Genomic DNA, 19,548 nt, shown 5'->3' on the forward strand with positions numbered 1-19,548 from the left:
AATCTGGCTTCAGATGCTTACTAGCGATGTGACCCCGTCTGCCTCAGTTTCCTCCTCTGTAACATGAGAGGGTTGGACTAGTCAGCCGGCGGGGTCCTTTTCGGTTGATACTGGAATCCCTGAGTCCATGTTGTATTAATTAGAATTTTGAACCCTTGGACTTCATCCCCCGGAAGTCCTTCAGTGTTTCCCAGAATTCCTCTCCTCTCTCCACCACAAGGTCACATTTGTCTAGAACTTTCTGTGACTCTTCTGGCTCCTCTCTCTGTCTCATGGCTTAAGTTGGTGAGCTCCCCTTCAACTCTAGTTGTTTTTACTTTAATAAATCTTATAATACTTGAGTTATTGTGTACTAATTTTAATTCTCACAATACTCAAATCTAATGCTTAACTGTGCCGAGGGACCAGGGACGCCAGTGCCCGGGCCCTGTTCCTCCATTTCTCTGCCTTCGCCTTCCCACTCTCGGGCTACTAAGCTCGTGGGGCGGCACCTCACAGGCTCGGGCTGCTGTCTTATGGTCTTGGTAGTCTGGTGAGCAGAGACTGGCTTGTGCCCGATCCCTGCCATCCTAAGGCTGGTGAATACCTACCACAGGCTCTACACGAGGCAGCACCATGAGGGGCACAGAACACCGAGCTCTTGGGAGGCCTGTTCTAGGCCCAGCTTGGCCCCTGACCAGCCACAAGATGAGGGGCTGCATCTCTGACTCTCAGTGGGATTCGAAGACATTTAAAATCTTTTAGGTGATATCCTCTGCTCTAAAGCCCCTCCCAGCCCCGACACCCCAGTTCTAAGCCCCCTCCCAGCCCTGACACCCCAGTTCTAAGCCCCTCCCAGCCCTGACACCCCAGTTTTAAGCCCCTCCCAGTCCTGACACCCCAGTTCTAAGCCCCTCCCAGCCCTGACACCCCAGTTCTAAGCCCCTCCCAGCCCTGACACCCCAGTTCTAAGCCCCTCCCACCTTTACTATGTTTCTGTATTAGCATTACACAGTTATGCCAAAATCAGGTGTTTGGCATACATATTCCCAATTTACCGAAACACATAAAGAAAAGGATCTGGCCGAGAAGTGGGTGGAAACAAAGAGAGCGTGGAATTGGGGTCCATCCCCAGTTAGGTTGGTGTCGTCTTTATTTTCACCTTTTCATCTAAATTTGAAAAGTATTTCATTTTCCCTAAAAGTTTCTTGGCTTTCTGAAGGTCACCTGAAATGAAACAGAAACGTGGCCGTGAGGCCAAGGCTTCATTTTCCCCTTGTTCCTGGGCAGGTCAGTGAGCCAGTACAGCGAGGATCTGGGCCCAAAGTCCCAGCGCCGCAGGCCCAGGTTCTCCCCTGCCTTCTTTGTCCATAGACCGCTCGTGGCATTTGTCTCTTGCTCCTTCAGGGAGGCCCGGCTCAAGGCCAAGGGCTGGGAGAGATGCGAGTCTGGCTCAGAATTCCTCGGGCCAAGGGAAACGGGGCTCTGAAGTGTGGGGGGGATGAGTTACGTGGCACAGGTATGAGGAGGCCACGTTAGTGGCTGTACCCCTCCAGAGGGGTCCTCCCTGGTTTGGGCCCTCTAAATCCCCGGCTTGTCTGCCTGCCTTTGTCTCTGTCTCTGGGCTCACGGTCTGGCAGCCTTCAGGGTCCTTCTCCAACAAGGCTTTGTACAAAGACCTCCTGGGACCAAAAAAAGGTTCACACAAGACTCAAAGGGAGCCTGTGTGGTGGTGTGGAAAGAGAGCCAGATGGGGAGTCAGGGGACTTGGGTTCAAATCCTGGCCTGGCTGCTACATCTGTGAGCATGGACCAGCCCCCGTGAGCCTCAGTTTCCTCACTGGACTCAAAGGCGGCAGAGGCCCCTCCCAGGTCCAGAGCCTGGATCTTCCAGGGGGCTTTGCTCACCAGAGACCCAGGCCTGGCCTCAGGGAGCACCCCTCTATCCCCCAAGCATCCTTGAGAGCCTCCACTACTCTAAAGAGTTCGGGTTCACAATAGACACAGAAAAAACCAAGTGAGCAAAGACAGATGACTGTCTACACTGAGTTCTCTATCTGGCGTCCACAAACTAGTTTTCAAAAAAAGTATTTTGCTCATTGTGTTTCCCTATACTTCATTTCCTGGGTACCACTATGGGCTTCATTTTATGCATTCACAATCACAGTTCTGAGAAGGGTCCAGGAAGGGAAGTCCATTGGGACCTCTATGTTGAACAGACAATGAAGTGGGTGGGCTGGACTGGGGAGTCCAGTGGGACACCGGGCAGAGCATTCAATTCATTGTTTTCTCAAGCAAAATCCTGTCTTTTTCATCCAAATATTTCTGGTTGATAGTCTATCACTGTAACTATGGACCACCAGTTTTTTTAAAAAATCCTCACCTTTTATCTTAGAATCAATACTAAGTACCTATTCTAAGACAGAAGAGCGGGAAGGGCTAGGAAATTGGGGCTAAGTGACTTGCCCAGGGTCACACAGCTAGGAAGGTTCTGAGGCCAAATTTGAACCCAGGACCTCCAGTCTCCAGGTCCAACACTCTATAACTGAGCTACCTAGCCACCCCTAGACTACCAGCATTTTGAAGAACCACAGTCCACCCTAGGTGACCCACAGGGAGATGCAGAGACATAGTATCTGGGCATGCTACAGCAAATGACCGGCCACAACTCTTTAAGGAGAATGGTGCAAATGACATTTGTAAACCTTAAAATTTCTTAGACTTATAAATGTTGGAAATTTCACCATTGGGAAATTTCATACTTGAAAAATTTCCTATTGAGAGTGGGAACTCTATTGGAATGTGAACCCCATTGGCATGGGAGGTTCCTTCTCCTCCCTACTTAAGACTACTTTAGGACAGAAACCTTTTGCTGAACAATGGAAAGGGCTTTGACCTATGCTTAAGCATAGAACAGGAAGTTCTTTGAGTCATGATTGATTTTAGAATTGATACAATAGAGATACTTGGAATGACAGAACCAGGTCTTGGAACTTCCAATCTCCACCCTGCTCAGGGTAACAGGATTTAGGAAGGGCTGCAGCAAAGGATCAAGATTTAATTATTTGAGAATATGACCTTCAACAGACATGTGCAAAGCCACAGACCTCTGGGCAGTCCTGGGTTAAGCTAGAGCCACCATTGGCACAGGGAAGACATGGACAGTGATTGGTAGATGTGAGAACTGAGGGGAGGGAACTTGGATGGTTTCCTTAAAGATAGCGGGGTCTGAGGACTGAGAGGTGGTTGGAGAGGTTTTGCTCCGAGAGGTTGTGCTCTGAGAAGCTTGCTCTGAAGGAAGCTGGAGGTGGAGGCCCCTGAGACTGTTTCTCCATTTTGGTCACGTGAGTGATAGGGACTGATCTCTTTTCTTTGCCTCAGCTATCTAAGGGCTTGGGCCTTTTGGCCCAGCCTAAACAGAGGGGGTATTTAAGCCCTATTCCCTTCTCTCTCTCTCTCTCTCTCTCTCTCTCTCTCTCTCTCTCTCTCTCTCTCTCTCTCTCTTTCTCTCTCTCTCTCTCTCTCTAATACCTTTCTTCCTCCTGTTTGTAATTAAACTCCATAAAAGGTTGACTGCTGACTTGAGTTTTCATTAAGGAATTACATAGCTGAATTCCTTGGTGACCTTAAATTAATATATATCAGTCTTTTAAAGTGATTTCCTTGTTACACATTGATTACCCAGGCCAGGGATGGTCAGAAAAGAGGTGTGCTTGCCTCTGTTGTTGTTCAGTCATTTCAGTAGTGTCTGACTCTTTGTGACCCTATTTGGGATTCTTTTGGCAAAGATACTGGAGTGGGTTGCCACTTCCTCCTTCAGCTCATTTTACAGATGAGGAAACTGAGGCCAACAGGGTTAAGTGACTTGGCCAGGGTCATACAGCAAGGACATGAACCCAGAAAGGTAAGACTTCCTGACCCCAAACCCAGAACTACATCCACTTATGTCACTTAGCTGCCCACCTGTCACACAGTAACTGTGAAAGGTGAGATGAGCAGCCCAAAGGATGTCCTGTTACCAACTTCTTTTTCAGAGGTCCAGAGGAGGGTCTTGCCACAGTGGGATTTTAGGAGGATATGGGCAAGAGGTGCCCAGAGTAAGAAGGCTGCACTGAGAATCCACACTATGGGTCCTCTCAGTTGTTGGAAGTAAATGGTCCTGGAGAAGTTTCTGCTTCTCTCTGGGCCTCAGTTTCCCTAACTGAAAAATGAGGGAGTTGGACCAGATGAGCTATAAGGCCCCTCCTGCCTCTGAACTCTAAGCTCTGCACAACGAGGCTATAAGTTCAAATCACACAATCAGTCTTAACCACATTTGCCCAGAACTTGCACTCTCTCTCTGTCTCTCTCTCCACCTCCTCTCTCTGTCTCTCTCTTCCCCCCTCTGTCTCTCTCTCTCCCCCTCCTCTCTCTGTCTCTCTTTCCCCCTCCCCCTCCTCTCTCTGTCTCTCCCCCTCTCTCTGTCTTTCTGTCTCTCTCTCCCTCGGAGGGAGTCTCTCTCTCTCTCTCTCTCTCTCTCTCTCTCTCTCTCTCTCTCTCTCTCTCTCTCTCTCTTCCTCTCCTTCTCTCTCTCTCTCTCTCTCTCTCTCTCTCTCCCCCACCCCTGTCTCTCTCTCTCCCCCTCCTCTCTCTCTCTGTGTCTCTCTCTCCCTCCATTTCTCTCTCTCTCTCTCCCTCCCTTTCTCTCTCTCTGTCTCTCTCTCCCCCATCTGTCTCTCTCTCTCTCTCTCTCTCTCTCTCTCTCTCTCTCTCTCTCTCTCTCTCTCTCTCTCTCTCTCTCTCTGTGTCTCTCTGCCTCTGTCTCTCTCTGTCTCTCTCCCCCCCTCTGTCTGTTTCTCTCTCTCTCTCTCCCTCCCTTTCTCTCTCTCTCTCTCCCTCTCTCTCTCTCTCTCTCCCCCACCCCTCTGTCTCTCTCTCTCCCCCTCTCTCTGTCTTTCTGTCTGTCTGTCTTTCCCTCTCGCCCTCGGAGGGGGCCTGTCTCTCTATCTCTGTCTCTCCCTTCCTCCCTTCCTCTCTCTCTTGCCCTTGGAGGGGGTCTATCTCTCTGGCAGTACTTAGCACAAAGCTGGGAACCCATCAAAGCTTTAGGTTCTTTACTGAATGACTGTTTTGACCCCATTACTAGTACTATGCTCCCATGGGGGCAGGGAACTTGGAAATATGGACGGTACCTTGTTCAAAAGCTTTGGCCAAATCTTCAGTCAATTCTTTCTGCTTAGCTGGAAAAGAAAAACATGATTTGGGATTTCCCATTTAGAAAGGCCCGGGATAAACTTGAATGGCAATGCTTTATTACACCGGCAACAGCCCAAACGATGGCACTATCAATCTGTGAGGACGTCGGGCTAGTCCGAGTCCAATGCAATTAGAAACGTGGGCTCAGGGCTGGCAGGGAGAACAATGGGTAGGACTTTCCCCTCATCACAGGAGAGCTGCCCTTTCCAGAGCTTGCCACTCATTTAAGCCATTTTTAACAGTCATGGAAGCCAGAAGTGACAATGTGGCACGGTGGGTAGAGCTGGACTGGAGTCAGGAAGACCTGGTTTTGAGGCTCATTTTACATATCAATCAATAAACATTTATGAAGCACCTACTGTGTGCCAGGCACTGCGCTAAGTGCTGAAAATACCAAAAGAAGTCCAAGGCAGTCCCTGCTTCCAGGGCCAACATCACAAGCTCTGGACAGGACAAAGAGGGAATAACTAACAGGGAGAAGACTCTGCCACTAAGTGTCTTGGACTTGGCTTCCTGGAGAAATCAGATCTAAAGGAAGCCAGCGAGGGCAGGAGTCACAGCCCAGGCACAAAGGACAGTCAGAAAGATGGAGGGTCTTGTTCATGTAACAGCCAGCAGGCCAGTATCACTGGACAGAAGAGTAAGACATAAGGAGACTGGGAAGGAAGGAGGGAGCAGGTTCTGGAGGGCTCTGAATGCCAAACAGTGTTGTGGGTTTGATCTTGGAGGCAATGGGGAGCCACAGCAGTTTACTGAATAGAGGGGAGCCATGATCAAATTTTCCCTTTACGAAGATCACTTTATTGGCTGAATAGGGGATGGACTGGGGTGGGGAGAGCCTCAAAGCAGCAGGCCTGCCCCAGAAGCTACTGTCGGAGATGAGATGGGAGGTGTGGGGCCAGTATCAGAAGAGAGGAGGGGGTGCATTTTGAAGTCCACAGGCTTTGGCAATCCCTTGGAAATTAGGAAGGGGGTAGGGTGAGATGGAAAGGAGTCCAGCAGGAGTGGGGAGGATTTAGGAAAAAGGTAATGAATTCTGTTTCAGACATATTGAGCTTAAAGTGTCTACTGGACATGGTGATGACTGAAAAGGAAGCTTAGAGATAGGAGCACAAGGGACTGCAGGAGCCGGAGGGTCTGACCCCCTCATTCTGGCTCCTGCGCAGGGAACTAGAACCAAGGGGAAGTAACCTTCTCCTCATTTCCTGCCTCTGACCCCACCTTTGAGGTCTCACAGCCAACCGAGAGCCCCAGCGGGCCCAGGAGCCTGCAAGTTTTACAGAGAAATCCATGAGGCCCCGACTCGGCAGAGGAGCCACAGGCAGAGGCTGCCATTGCTAAGATGGCAGGAAATCCTTTGACTGGGTCCAATCATCCACAGAGTACTGTGATAAATGAGAGAAGCGACCCAGGGAATGTGGGCTAGCTGATGGTGTTCACTGATGGCGACCCACACAGAAGAGGGGAGTCCTTCCTGATACCTGAATTTGGGGGTGACATGGTGTCCCAGAAGAGCTAAGACCCCCCCTTCCAATGAAGACCTAGGAAATCAGCCTGATGGGCCACAGAAGAGAAACAAAGGGGATTAGAAAAGCCCAGAGTGGGCTGTCCGTGGTGGAGTCAGTCCCTCAGTATGGTCATTCTAGACAGGCAAGGAGTTAGGCAGAGCTGACCAGGAGGCAGGAGGAAAGGTGGCTCTGCCCTTTTCACTACTCAAACCCTAACTGAGAGGCAATCGGTCATCTGGTGGTGGTCTTGGGCTTGGATTCTAGGACAGTGGGCTCTATGGCATCAACACAAGGGCAGCAGAGAGGGTCAGAGGAGCAGGCACAGCAGACCCTCTGACCATGTATTCACTGAAGAGGAGGTGTAGCTTAGGGAAGGTGATCCCTTAAATTTTATGGCACTTTGAGGTTTCTATCTAATCTTGGCTGCCCCTCACAACAACTCCCTGAGGTAGTCAAGGCAGGTATCACAAGCCCCGTTTTACAGATGAGGAAACTGAGGTCCAGAGAATGAAGCACCTTGCTGAGGGCTGTGCAGCTGGAAAATGATGGAGTAGGAACCAGAGATCTATTTTCTGGCCTTTGTAGCACTTGAGTCCCTACTTCTATCAGGCTGTTGGGGTCTAGGCAATTGGGGTGACTGGGCTCCCAAGCTCCCACTGTGTACACACTGGGACGGCTGGGCGCAGACTCTGGTCATCCCTCTGCCCGCTGACATCCTGCTCCATCATAAAACCCCCCAGGAAGCCATCAAAGGTCTTCTGGTCCAACCCCCAAAGATTCAGGTATGTCTCAGAGGAGCCCAACACATGCAAAGTGCTTTATATCCCTTCACAGCTTCCCTTATTAAAAAAACACAACTTCTCATTTCTAAACTGCAGCTGTCTGTATTTTGTCTGTATTTTTGTTTTTTGTCTGTATTTTTGTTTTTCTCTCTCATTGGCTTTTGGAATAGAAAATAAAAACACATGGTTTTGTTTTACTTTTAAAAAATGATGTAGTGAAGAGAGCATTGGGTCTGGAGTCAGGGAGATCTGGGTTCAAATCTTGCCTCAAATATACATTAACTATGCAACATCAAGTGAGTCATTTTGCCACCATGCCCCAGTTTCCCCATCTATAAGAGGGGAAGGACAAGGCCCCGAGTCCCTCTGTCCCTGGGCGTCTATTGGTGGCAGCCAGCTCCTTAGCCCTCAGTCCCTGTCAGTTATTATTATTATTATTGTGCTTCCCAACCTGCCCTCAGAGAGGCCATAAAGCCCCTGCTGTGCCATCCCTGAGACCCATCATCCTTGAAAACGTTTACCTCTAACGAAGGCTCCAATCTCTTTGGTTGCCGCCTCACTGTGAGCTTCAGCAAGCTTCTCATTGACCTCCATGATTTCTCCAAGAAACTCCATGTCCATGCCACTGTCTGTGCCTTCGGGGATCTCCATTCCATGGAGCTTCAGCTGTGGGGAGGCAAAGGCAGAATCAGGACATGAGCCACATGGGCCAGCTTCGGAAACCGGGGCCTCGGTGTGGGGCCCACAGAGCTGGGCCTGACCCCCAGCAGGTCAAATTCCTGTTAAATCCAATTCCATATCTCGTTAAGGCAGCCCAATTCCTTCTCTCCTTGGCATCTCTGAAATGAACAGAAATTGTTTAAAAAGGCAGTGGGGGTGAGGTATTCTTTTCAGAGGAGATTATCTTTTTTGGCAGTATCTTAAAGCTAAGCAAAGAAGGCAGCTAGGTGGCTCAGTGGATTGAGAGTCAGGCCTGGAGATGGGAGGTCCTGGGTTCAAGCCTGGCTTCAGACACTTCAGATACATTCTTCTTCCTTGGAATCAATACTTAACATTGACTCCAAGATAGAAGGTTAAAAATAATTAAATGAACAGTTTGATGGCAATCTGGCAAATCTCCAGTGGAGTGCTCCAGGCATCTGAGCTTGGTCCTGTGCTGTTTAACATTTTTATCTGTGACATGGTTAAAGGCACCGAGAACATGCTCATTAGATCTTTGAGGGACACAAAACTGGGAGAGAGAGTTCACCCAGCGGACGACAATCGGGAGTCAAGAAAACCTGCAGAAGCATCAATATAAATCTAATGAGATAATAAAGACCATTAGATCATAGATTGCAAGCCAGAAGGATCCTGAGAAGTCACTGAGTCCAACCTTCTCATTTTAAAGATGAAGAACCTCATCCCATAGAAGCTAAGGTTTTTGCCCAGAGTCACATAGCAGGGGAAGTATCTGAGGCAGGATTTGAATTCAGGTCTTTAAATTAAATCTAATCTAATCCAGGCCAAGATCCATTAAGCCACACTACCTGAAATTAAAAAAGAAAAATGCATGAGCTACAATTGGGAGGGCAGTGGCCTAGCTAGATGTCAGGAGCTAGAAAGGATTTTGGGTTTTAGCAGAAGGCAAGCATCATGAGATGCCAATGGGATTCGACTGTTAAGAAAACTCTTTTAATCTTGGACTTCATAAAGACAGGTGAGGGGTGAAGAAAGAGATGAGAGCCTTGTTGCACTGTGTGAAGATTAGATTTAGCTATCTCCTGACTGTAACAATGAAGATACTTAGCTCTTCCTTTATTGTAATGATAAAATTGTAATCCACTACACTTCTAGCTTCACTATAAAGTAAGAGCTAAGTATCTTCATTGTTACAATCAGGAGATTACAATTTTATCTTTATAATCAAGGAAGAGCTAAGTATCAATTTTATATAAATAGTTTTTGATATTTTGATTCTGAATTTTGAATTGTTTTTCTCTCAAAGTTTAAATTTTTCTTCCATTTATTTATTTTTCTTTTGTTTTTGATTTTTTCTTTTGACAATTAACTCATACATCCATAACAACCATTTTGAGCTGATCTTGTTGATAAGCACCCTCTTCAGGGGGGATTGTATTGTATTTTTATAAAAAATCCAAGATTTAAAATTTTATTTGAGAAGAATTTCAGGAAAAGAAGTTTGCTAACTCCTTGAATTCAGAAGAATGAACTCTTGAAGAAAAATGCTTGCATAAACCTACACTGCATCAGGAAGATCCAGAATGAGCTTTTAGGTGCAATCTATTGAACAAAAAGGGGACTGAACATTTATTGTAAATGTACATTTTTATGCCAAAGGGGACTGCCCCCTAATTTGGCTTTTTGTCAGTGCATCTAGCAAAACATTGGTTTTGCTTTCTCTCTTTTCTATTTTTGTCTAACATTGTAATTTCCTCTTAGAAAGTGAAATATTGTATACCTCTGTGGTTAGAAAGGTTTTAGGACTAAACGATGATTATGTTAAATGATCAATGGGGAGTCTAGTCTCCCAATGACCATCAGGGGGGATTGTGAAGATTGAATTTAGCTATCTCCTAATTGTAACAATGAAGATACTTAGCTCTTCCTTTATTGTAAAGATAAAATTGTAATCTCCTGATTGTAACAATGAAGGTACTTACAGTGAAGCTAGAATTGTAATCCACAATCTATTTTTAGATTTTAATCTACAAAAAGGTGATAATTCAGTATTTTAAGTACATCTACCCATTTTAATCACAAAAAAGGTGTTAAGTAATTTCAAAAGGTGAACTTACCAAAAAAGGTGTTAAGTAACCCCAAAAGATATAATCTAACCAAAGAAAGTGAGAACTAAAGAGTAGGCAGTCCTGGAGAAAAGTGTCTGCTGTGATTGGTAGATGTGAAATTTTGGTAAGGTGACACAAGAGAAAAAGATTCTTTAAAAAGAGGACAAAAGGCGGGAAAGAGGTATTTGATTTGAGTTTCTAGTTGGATGAAGGATCTTTGACTCAGAGCTGGACTCGGAGAAGAGACTGGAGACAGACGCTTGAGAGACCGGAAGACAGACACCCAGACTTCTTTTCATTTAGACAGTCATCATTGGTGAGTGAAAGGCTGACTTAGTGACCCTGCCTTTCTGGAGGCCTGAAGCCTCCAGGAAATTCCCATCCTCTTGAAACTCTCTTTCCCTGGCTGGGGCTTAGAAATTTCTAAGTGGCTCAGAGGAAGCCAGAGTCTTCTCTCTCTCTCTCTCTCTCTCTCTCTCTCTCTCTCTCTCTCTCTCTCTCTCTCTCTCTCTCATTCCTTAATATCTTCCCTCTGTTGTAAATAAACTACCATAAATTCATTTTACTTTAGTAATTCATTTGGGATTTAGAAATTTAAATCCCTGGCAACCACATATTATATATTCAGAGTTCAACCACAAAGAAATTTAACAACTGGAATCATCAAAAGCTAGAACTTTCAGGTTTTCCCCATTTGATATAAAGGGAAATTGAGGCAGATAGAAGAAGTAACCTGCCCAGAGTGACACAGATTTGAATCTAGGTTCTCTCAACTCCAGGCCCGGTACTCTATCTACTGTGCCATCTAGCTGTCCTGTGTATTGTTTCTAAGGCAGAAGAGCTGTAAGGGCTGGGCAATGGGGGTTAAATGACTTGCCCAGAGTCACACAGTTAGGAAGTGCTTGAGGCCAGATCTGGGCCTGGCTCTCAATCTCTCAATCTACTGAGCCAACCAGCTGCACCACCTTCAAATTCTTAAAGACAGATCTAAGTCTATCCAGATCGATGAGCTCTAGATTTGGCATCTGGAAGACTTGGGGTGGAAACTGCCTCAGTTGCTTCCTAGAGCCTGGGGTCCTGGGCAAGTCAACTGACCTTTGGTTTTTTATCCTTCTAAAAGGAATTAAAATACTTTTAGGATGTTGTTTATAGGGTGATTGTGAACATTCAGTGCAATAATATGTCTAGAGTGCTCTGCAAAACCATTCCAAAAAGGAGCCTGTTGATGTCAGCTGCACTATGGATTAGTCAGGGGCTGGGATAGAAAACAACTTACCAGATATAACCCCCGACTTATCGGGGTGAGCAGGGTCCTGTAGGCCTCATTGACCAGTGTGGAATGCTGTTCGGAGAAGTCTCTTTCAGTCTGTCAGCAGGAGAGGAAGGAAGCTGTTGTTATTAGCCCCCAATGAGCAGTAACACCTTCAAAAACAATAACAAGTTAATTCAATAAACATTTATTGAGGGCCCACTATGTGCATAGTGTAATCACTGGCCTTAAGAAGTTTGCTCACTATAAGAGAGATACTAGGCATGAGCTCTGAAGTTTGTCTTCAAAAGCAAAAAGCAGCTTTCCCATTCCAAACCTCAATTCTGGGCTCCCTATTATTGTAGAAAGTGTCAGCTTTGGAGTAAGGATTACCTGGGTTCAGGTCTTGTGTTAGACACAGACTGGCTGGATGACCCTGGATAAGTCACAGTATAAGACTGAGTTTTGGGAAATGTCAGCTTCTATCAGTGATTGATATGGATATGTCATTGAGGAAGGAGTTTCTCCACTGGGAGTTCCCTACACTGATTCTCTCTGTCAGAGCCAGCAATAATCTCATGCTTTCTCTCCCCTTAATTATTGTGTGGTGGTACCCAGGGAGGGTGGGTGAGCTGTCATTGCTGTACAAAGCCCAAGCCCGGATATAGCTTAAGTGTATGGAGGGGAAGAAAAGTAATTTGAGGTCACCTTCGAAGATGTAAAAGAAAGTTTATTGGCAAGGGGTGAGACCTTAGCTGGGGGCTGCTCTGGCGCCCAAAGTTAGGCCAAAGGCCATAGGCTGAAGGAAGCCTGCTGACTAAGGGATTTGAAGTCAATTACTACCTGTCTCCAGGCTTGCCTCCTTACCTGTAAAATGATGGTACTGGGGACAACTGGGCGGTTCAGTGGATAGAGCACCAGGCCCAGAGATAGGAGGTCCTGGGTTCAAATCTGCCCTCAGACAATTTCCAGCTGTGTGACCCTGGGTAAGCCACCTAACCCCCACTGTCTAGCCCTTACTGTTCTTCGGCCTTAGATCCAAAATACAACATTGATTGATTCTAAGACAGAAATGAAGAATTATAAGGTAAAATTATGGCACTAGCCTAGGTGATCCCTAATGTCCCTTCCAGCTTTAACTGCTATGATCCCATGAGCCCCCCAGGTGAGTGCTGGAGAAAGAGAAAGGCCTGCCTTGCTACCTGAGACTTCTGGCTGAAGTTATCGGGGTGGACCTGGCGCTGGAGCTGCTGGTACCGACGCTGCAGCTTCCGGACATCCACGGTGAAGGACCGGCCACTAGAGAGAAAGGGGGGAGGGGGCAGGGCTGAGTGGGGAGCACTGAGAGCATTCCCTCGGGGGCCCAGAGTGACATTTCTCTATGCCAACACTACTCTTATGGGCAAACACGGACCGTGCCTGGCATTTAGTTGTCACTTAAAGAAGACGATCGAATTGGTCAGCGTGTGTAGAACAGAGGTCCTGGCCTCCAGTACCAGCCCCGCCCCGTCACTGGGGGGCGGGTTCCGACTTGTTCCCTCCTCCTCCATTTCTAGGCTTTCCTTGGGGTTCATTCCGTGTCTCTCCGGTATGTGCCTCCCTTCCGGACGGTTCTGTCCTGGGCAACAGCCCAGCAAGAGCCCGGAGCTCGGAAAGTAGTGGGGATTTTGCAAGGTACATTGCTTTCACCAAGTCCCAGGCAGCCGCGGTGTGCCGCCCCCTGCCCAGGCCCCGCCCCGCCTTAGGTCCCGGACGCTCCAGGCCCCGCCCCCGAAAGCCCCGCCCCCGTCGGGTCAACTTTACATTCAGGTCCCGTCCTACAATGGATCCCGGAAGCTCCAGGGTTCGCTCACGCTCTCCAGTCCCCGCCCCCATACAGACTCTGCCCCCTGTTCAGGCCCCTCCCCTCCCCCAGGAATCGGTCTTGTCTCCCCTCCCAATGAAGTTCTCACCAGTCCATGAGGCGGAAGAAGTCCGGCTCGGGGCTGGGCGGTTGCAGCGCGCGACAGGCCGAACAGAAGAGTACGTCTCCGCCCACGGGTGCCCCCTGGCTGCCACAGTTCCAGCAGCTGGGGGTGCCCCGAGACTCTGACGCTGCGTTGCCGCCGCTGCTCCAGGGCCTCCCCGGGACCCCCCACACCCTGCGTAGGGACCCAGCCGCGCCTCGCCACATCTGGCCCACGACCGGCACCTGCCACGGTCACCCAGTGACCGGCTCCGGGCTGTGGGCTGTGGGCTGCTCTCGGGCCAATAGAGCTCATTGATTGGTCACCAAGTCTCGGGGGCGGAGCCTCAACTCAAGTCGAAGAGAGTGGGCGGGGCTAGAAGTAGGCGGAGGGCGGAAGCCTGGAGTCCTTGTCCCTGGGCAGGGAGACCTTCTCGAACTACAAGTTCCAGTAGACTTTGCTGTCAGACCTTTCCTTATCCTGAAAGCTCCCAATTGGTCGAGGAGTTGTCATCTGTCTCTTGCGGGTCAATGATTGGTGAGTTTTGTATCTGAGCCTTTCGCGCGAGCCTATGCCTAGTGCTTCGGAGCACAGCGCAGGTTTGGCGCATCTGCGATTGGAGTGAGTCTGACTCCTGCTGCTGGAACCTGGAGCTGGCCTTTCTTCTCCCGGGTGAGCCTGGGGGCGTACCGGGGACGGCGTTCCTCTTTCCCTGGACCTCCTGCGAGGCTCAAATCCAAACTCTCTGTCCCTGGGTATAGCTGAGCGGCGAAAGCTGCCTCCTCCTTGGGAGTGAGGCCCCGATCAATCTAACCATCTGTGCAATAGGCTCTCGGGGCGCCCAGGGCATTGGCTTCGTTCCCTCTTTCCCTGATGTGGGGCCGCAATCTGTATCCCCAAACTCTGCCCCCACTTCCTGGAGGACCACACTGAAGGGTGGCTCTTGACCCGGCACTGAGCTAGGACTGGAATCAATGCCCAGGAGCTAGGCTGCTGGCTGAGCATGGGAGACACTTCCGGAAGGCAAGCGGGGCGGGCACGTGCTGAGAAAACTGCCTTGGTGCCCAGAGGGTGCCAATTGGGCTTTAAGGGCCGGGGGTGGGGTGTGGGGAGACTGAGTGGGCTGAAGAGGAGAGAACTGGGAGGAGCAGCGAGATAGAGCATAAGAGAGAGGTAGAGAGATAGAAGAAAGGGAGACAAAGTTGGGAAAGAGATGGGAGGAAGGAAAGACGGAGAGATAGACAGACGGGGATGAGAGATAGATAGAGACGGGAGGGAGAGACGCAGAAATAGGAGAGAAATAGGAGAGAAAGCACTCTTGTGCACACTAGGAGAGAATTTTGTTCTGAAGGAATTCTGTCACTTGGAACAGGAAGGACCACCTGTCTGTCTTTTCTTGACTGTTTTTAAAAGTGACCTTTTTCAAAACTGAGCTTGATGAATGTAAACCAAGTGCAACTGAATCGTTTTATGAAGCTGCACTGGATCATGTATTTGGAAGATGAGTTTGTGACTAGCAAACAGGGGCAATAGGAGCCTCTTGATAACTTGCAACTTCATTGCACTTTAGGATTTAAAAAGGATTTTGACTAAGTGATCTCTTGGAAAGATCCCTTCCTGCTGAATCTTTGTATGTTTTCTAAAGACTTTGAGAGCCTGATGGAACTGCTTGTATTTACTTCACCTATAAAAAATTATATGACCATGCCAGAAGGAAATTCAATGCAAGAAGGATTCTCTGCATTCAGGTTGGGGTGATAAGCAAAGCAGTCTGCCCTCCAGGGGCTTCTCCTGGCCTGAACAATATGCCCACCTCCAGTGAAATAACAAAAGATTTGCAAAGTGAGGGGTGGGGGTAGGATTTTAGCCACTGGAAAGACCTTGGAAGTAGAACATTCCAGGTGTGGGAGATATCCTGGGACCAAGTCTAGAGGTGGGAAATTAAATTGTGAAGATGGAGAAGGATGAATCTGCCAATTTGGATAGGCTGTAGAGGTGTGGTAGGTCAGCAAATAGAGGGACAGTCTGGATTCAGGAAAACCTGAGTTCAAATCTAACCTCAGATACTAGCTTTGTGGTCAATTTACTTCATCTGTCAACCTCAGTTTCTTCATCTGTTAAATGGGGATAATAATAGCATCAAACTCCCATAATTGTTTTGAAGTTAAAATGAATATCTGTAAGGTACTTTGTAAACCGTAAAATATTTTAGAAATGTAACATTTATTTATTTATTGTTCTTATGGTACTAGTCCTAATCTTAATTACATTTTTTTAACCCTCATCTTCCTTCTTAGAATCATTATTATGTATTGGTTCTAAGGCAAAGGAGTGGTTAAGGACTAGGATATGGGGGGTTGAGTGACTTGCCCAGGGCCATACAACTAGCAAATGTCGAGATCAGATTTCGACCCAGGACCTGTCTCCAGGCCTGCTATTTATCCACTGAACTACCTAGCTGCCCCCCTTAACTACATTTCTAACCTAGCTTCAAGTTCTAAGGAATTTATTTTATGACTTACTTTGTTTGAATAGTTTCCCTTTTGTCTGGATTTGGACACTAGACTTTGACAGTTGTGTCTCTTCTTCCCTAAAGAAATTTTGTTGTTGTTTAGCCATGTCTGACTCTTCGGACCTCATTTGCCTTTTTTTTTGACTGTGAGAAATAATTTGACCCCTGCCCATCCTAGATCAATGATTTTATCAGTGTTATCCGGTTTAATGTGATTCCATAGGAGTAATGATTAATTCCTAGATATTTCTTTTAAGAATAATCATCTAATCTTATAATAAAATTGGGAGTAATTAGATCTAAGTCATGGTTTCTTTCCTCTCATATTAAACTTATAGTTTCACTTGTCAGCATGACTTGCAAAGATTAGAGAAGGAAGCCCTCACCGTAGGCCTGCACATTTAGGCACTGTATGATAGGGATGTCATAAGCTTCAGTGAAGAGCCTTGAGAGATATTAATAATCCCTCCATCCTGTGCCACTTCCTTCGTGACCCATTCATTCTAGGCAGGCCTAGACAAGGGAATGGACCCAAGGCCTAGCAACCCCACTCAACCATATCAGCCCAGAGCCTGTTGCTAGTCTGACGTCCTCATGCAGATGAGGTGAAGATGGGCTGCTTGCCACATGCCTGCCCTGATGTTTTGTAGCAACGTGACTTAGGGTCGCGCCAAGAGTTTGGAATCCACCAATGAAATTGCATACTTTGTACTAACTCTACCTGGACTGTTCTGGCACATGAAGACTGGGTTGGGCTCTGAAGGGTATAAAAGCTGCACTCTGGAGAAAGTAGGGGTCTTGGACCCTGAGGAAAGTCTGGAATCCTATTTGTTGGAGGGAGCCAGGTCGTGGTAATAAATAGTTACTGGCTTGGAATTCTGCCTCAGTTTTATTATAGATTGGACAAATTTCTGGTGGTATAACAGAGATGCTGGAATGGTTTGCCATTTCCTTCTCCAGCTCATTTCACAGATGAGGAAACTGAGGCTAACAGGGTTAAGTGACAAGTTCAGGATCACATAGCCAGTAAGTGTTTGGGGCCAGATTTGAACTCAGGATATGAATCTGCCAGACTCCAGGCCTGGCTTTTTCTGTACCACCTGGCTGCCTACAGAAACTTTAGGTTAGTAAATATCCAAGTCTTGTGCACCCAAACTCATATTTTCTGCCTTTCCATTTCTTTTGAAGCAAAGATGTCCCGGGAGACAGGAGGTGACTCCCAGCAGTCGCAAAGTACCTCTCAGTCCCAGAACGCTTCCAGCTCCTCGTCTGGGGCCTCCCACAGCCAGTCCTCCCACTCCAGTTCAGGGACGATCAGTTCCTTAGACACTGTTCCTACTCAGGACCTTCCTTCTATTCCTGAGGATGAAGAGCCAGAAGAACTGGACCCCCAGCCGTGGGGTCGTCTGTGGGCCCTGGATGATGGATTCTCCAACCTCGGTAAGACTGGAAAGCCTAACTGTGGGGCAGAACAAAATGTTTATTTAATAGAGAATCTTTTTTTTTTTAATGAATGAATGAATGAAATCTGCTTTACAACTCTGTGCTAGGGGCCCTATTGCTTTAGAGATGAAATCATGAGCCTGTTGAGCAGAATGCAAGTTGTCTGTAACCCCAGTGTGGGAGGACTGTCAGACTTCCTGTTGTGACTTTATTCAAAAGACTGTGGATGCTGGAGGTCTCTTAACAGTGGACCCTCCTTTCCCCCTCTCCCCCCAGCACAAAATGCATGGAGCCAGAGGAAAAGATGCAAAGATGGTGGCTTTATTGCTTTAGATGGAAAGGGACATTCCCCATAGGAATGCCACAGTATTAGGCTTGAGACCCCTGCTTTCTAGAATTTACAATGACCAGCCTTTCCCATTATCTTCCCTCCCTCTCCTTTTGTTCATGTCAGGTCAGAGGTGTTAAGATGCATAGAAAACAAGAACGTCTTTCTTGACCCTCTTGGTACTAAGGGAGAGAGGGAGTTCCTTAAGTTATACATTCTCCTGGGAAAAGGTTCCTTTTTGTTACCACCTTTTGGGGCCTGATCTTCTGTACTTTGGTATTCAAAGCGCTTTTGGAATTTAAATTGGGCAGGCCAAAGGGATTGATAGAAGGTTTGTTTAGGAAGGGGAGGAAGTGGGGTGTAGTGAGTGAGGGTTTAAGGGGAAAGCCTAACCTCTAACTGCTAGCTGGGTTCTTAAAGTTTTTGGGGTGCAGGCTTAAAGGAAAAACTTAAAAGAAAAGTCTTAAAATACTTCTTATGAGAAAGACACAGATTGTTTTGGTCCCACTTGGGAGGTTCTGGAAAGGATCTGGGCCGGGATGTCCATGATGTGACTTAAGGTACACAGTTATTGTTTTGTTCTCTCAGGAAGAGAGAGCCACGGAAAACTTCAGACCAGGAGAGTGATGTGTGGAGAAGAGTGTTGGGCGAAGCTGGGCTGGATAGAGTAGAGGGGCAGAGCCTGAAGTCAGGGAGGCCAAAAGTGATGAAAAGGAAGGAGGCCTGCCAGCCATCTTGCCTAATGGTGAAGGGGATAAAGAGGGAACGATGAGTATCACCACTGCGTGCTTGTCATGAGAGCAGTGAGGTAGCACAGTGGATAGAACACTGGGCCTGGGTTGAAATCCAGCTTCAGCCATTACTAGCTGGGCAAGTCAATTTAATCTCTGCTTGCCTCAGTTTCCTATTCTGTAGAATGGGGCTGATAAGAGCCCTGCCTCCAGGGTTGTTGTGAGTCTCAAATGCAACAATAGTTGCCAAAAGAGCTTAGCTCAGCGTCTGGCCCAGGGGAGCCATTTCCTTCCTCTTGGGGGGAGGGCGGCGGATGAATGGTGTTTCTCTTTTAGATGGGCTGATGAGATGGTCCGGGATGTTGTGACTGTTAACCCCCTTCCCCGGATGGTCCGTCTTGGTCACCTGAGCCTCAGACAGATGAAGTGCCGCTCCCTGCTCGGCCAGGCCTGGGCCGCCCTGAGGCTTACTTACACGCCTGTTCCTCATTCCTTCCGCCTGCCGCCTCTCAGTAACAGGAACCCTCCCGACCCAGACGATTGTCCAGGGCTTTTCCCAGAACTCCCTGTAGGACGGATGGGCAGTGATGTTTCCCATGTGAGGAAGGCAAGGTTTAGCGAGGAGGCATGGAGAGCTGGGACTTGGGGAAGGCCTTCAAGGAGGCCTTCCCTTGTGTCTGGACCTCAGAGGAGATGGCAGATGCACATTAGCACCAAGAGTCCCCTTAAAAGGGGGATGGGTATGTGGGGGGGCCGCGGAGCAGGGAGAGGAGAGGGGATGTGGGGGGGAATGGGGGGGGGCTAGGAGACCGAGCCATGGGGGGATTTCCCACAGTTTGGAGGCTGGAAGAGAAAGTGTAGACGTCGAAAAGGCCTGGAGCTTTGGGGGAAAGAAGTATTTTGTCTTGGAAGCCAAGGAGGAGGGGTGGCCGTTGAAAGGGCCCAGTTGTCAGACCTTCAGGGAGGCAGCGAAGGGGTCTAGAGGGTTATACTTGTACTGGTGAGATGGTATGGGGGAGAGAGCGCTGGCCCTGGAGTTAAAATCCA

General features: G+C 48.0%; 2 protein-coding genes across 6 annotated transcripts in view; one reads left to right on the forward strand and one right to left on the reverse strand.

The window, feature by feature from the left end:
- Positions 1-1,097: 1,097 nt before the first annotated feature.
- Positions 1,098-13,835, reverse strand: HSCB (HscB mitochondrial iron-sulfur cluster cochaperone). Of its 2 annotated transcripts, XM_001380025.4 has the most exons (6): positions 13,494-13,835; positions 12,744-12,840; positions 11,569-11,658; positions 8,025-8,169; positions 5,150-5,197; positions 1,098-1,206 (listed from the first exon to the last, which is right to left on the reverse strand). In XM_001380025.4, exons 1-6 carry the CDS (start codon positions 13,712-13,714, stop codon positions 1,115-1,117), a joined length of 693 nt encoding a protein of 230 aa, XP_001380062.2. In that variant the 5' UTR covers positions 13,715-13,835; the 3' UTR covers positions 1,098-1,114. The 2 variants fall into 2 exon arrangements, with proteins under 2 accessions (XP_001380062.2, XP_007490549.2); XM_007490487.3 differs by lacking the exon at positions 5,150-5,197 and having other exon boundaries at positions 13,494-13,809.
- A 53-nt stretch (positions 13,836-13,888) lies between these two features.
- CHEK2 (checkpoint kinase 2) overlaps positions 13,889-19,548 on the forward strand; it is a 38,855-nt gene continuing 33,195 nt past the window's right edge. Inside the window, exons 1-2 of one of the 4 annotated variants that reach the window (XM_016432524.2) lie at positions 13,889-14,024; positions 17,188-17,439. In XM_016432524.2, the coding sequence (XP_016288010.1) occupies positions 14,018-14,024; positions 17,188-17,439 (259 nt within the window). In that variant the 5' untranslated portion in view covers positions 13,889-14,017. The other 3 variants (XM_016432528.2, XM_016432526.2, XM_016432527.2) reach the window with 3 other exon arrangements.

Source organism: Monodelphis domestica, chromosome 3 (assembly GCF_027887165.1).
Source record: "Monodelphis domestica isolate mMonDom1 chromosome 3, mMonDom1.pri, whole genome shotgun sequence".
In the NCBI taxonomy this organism is placed as follows: domain Eukaryota; kingdom Metazoa; phylum Chordata; class Mammalia; order Didelphimorphia; family Didelphidae; genus Monodelphis; species Monodelphis domestica.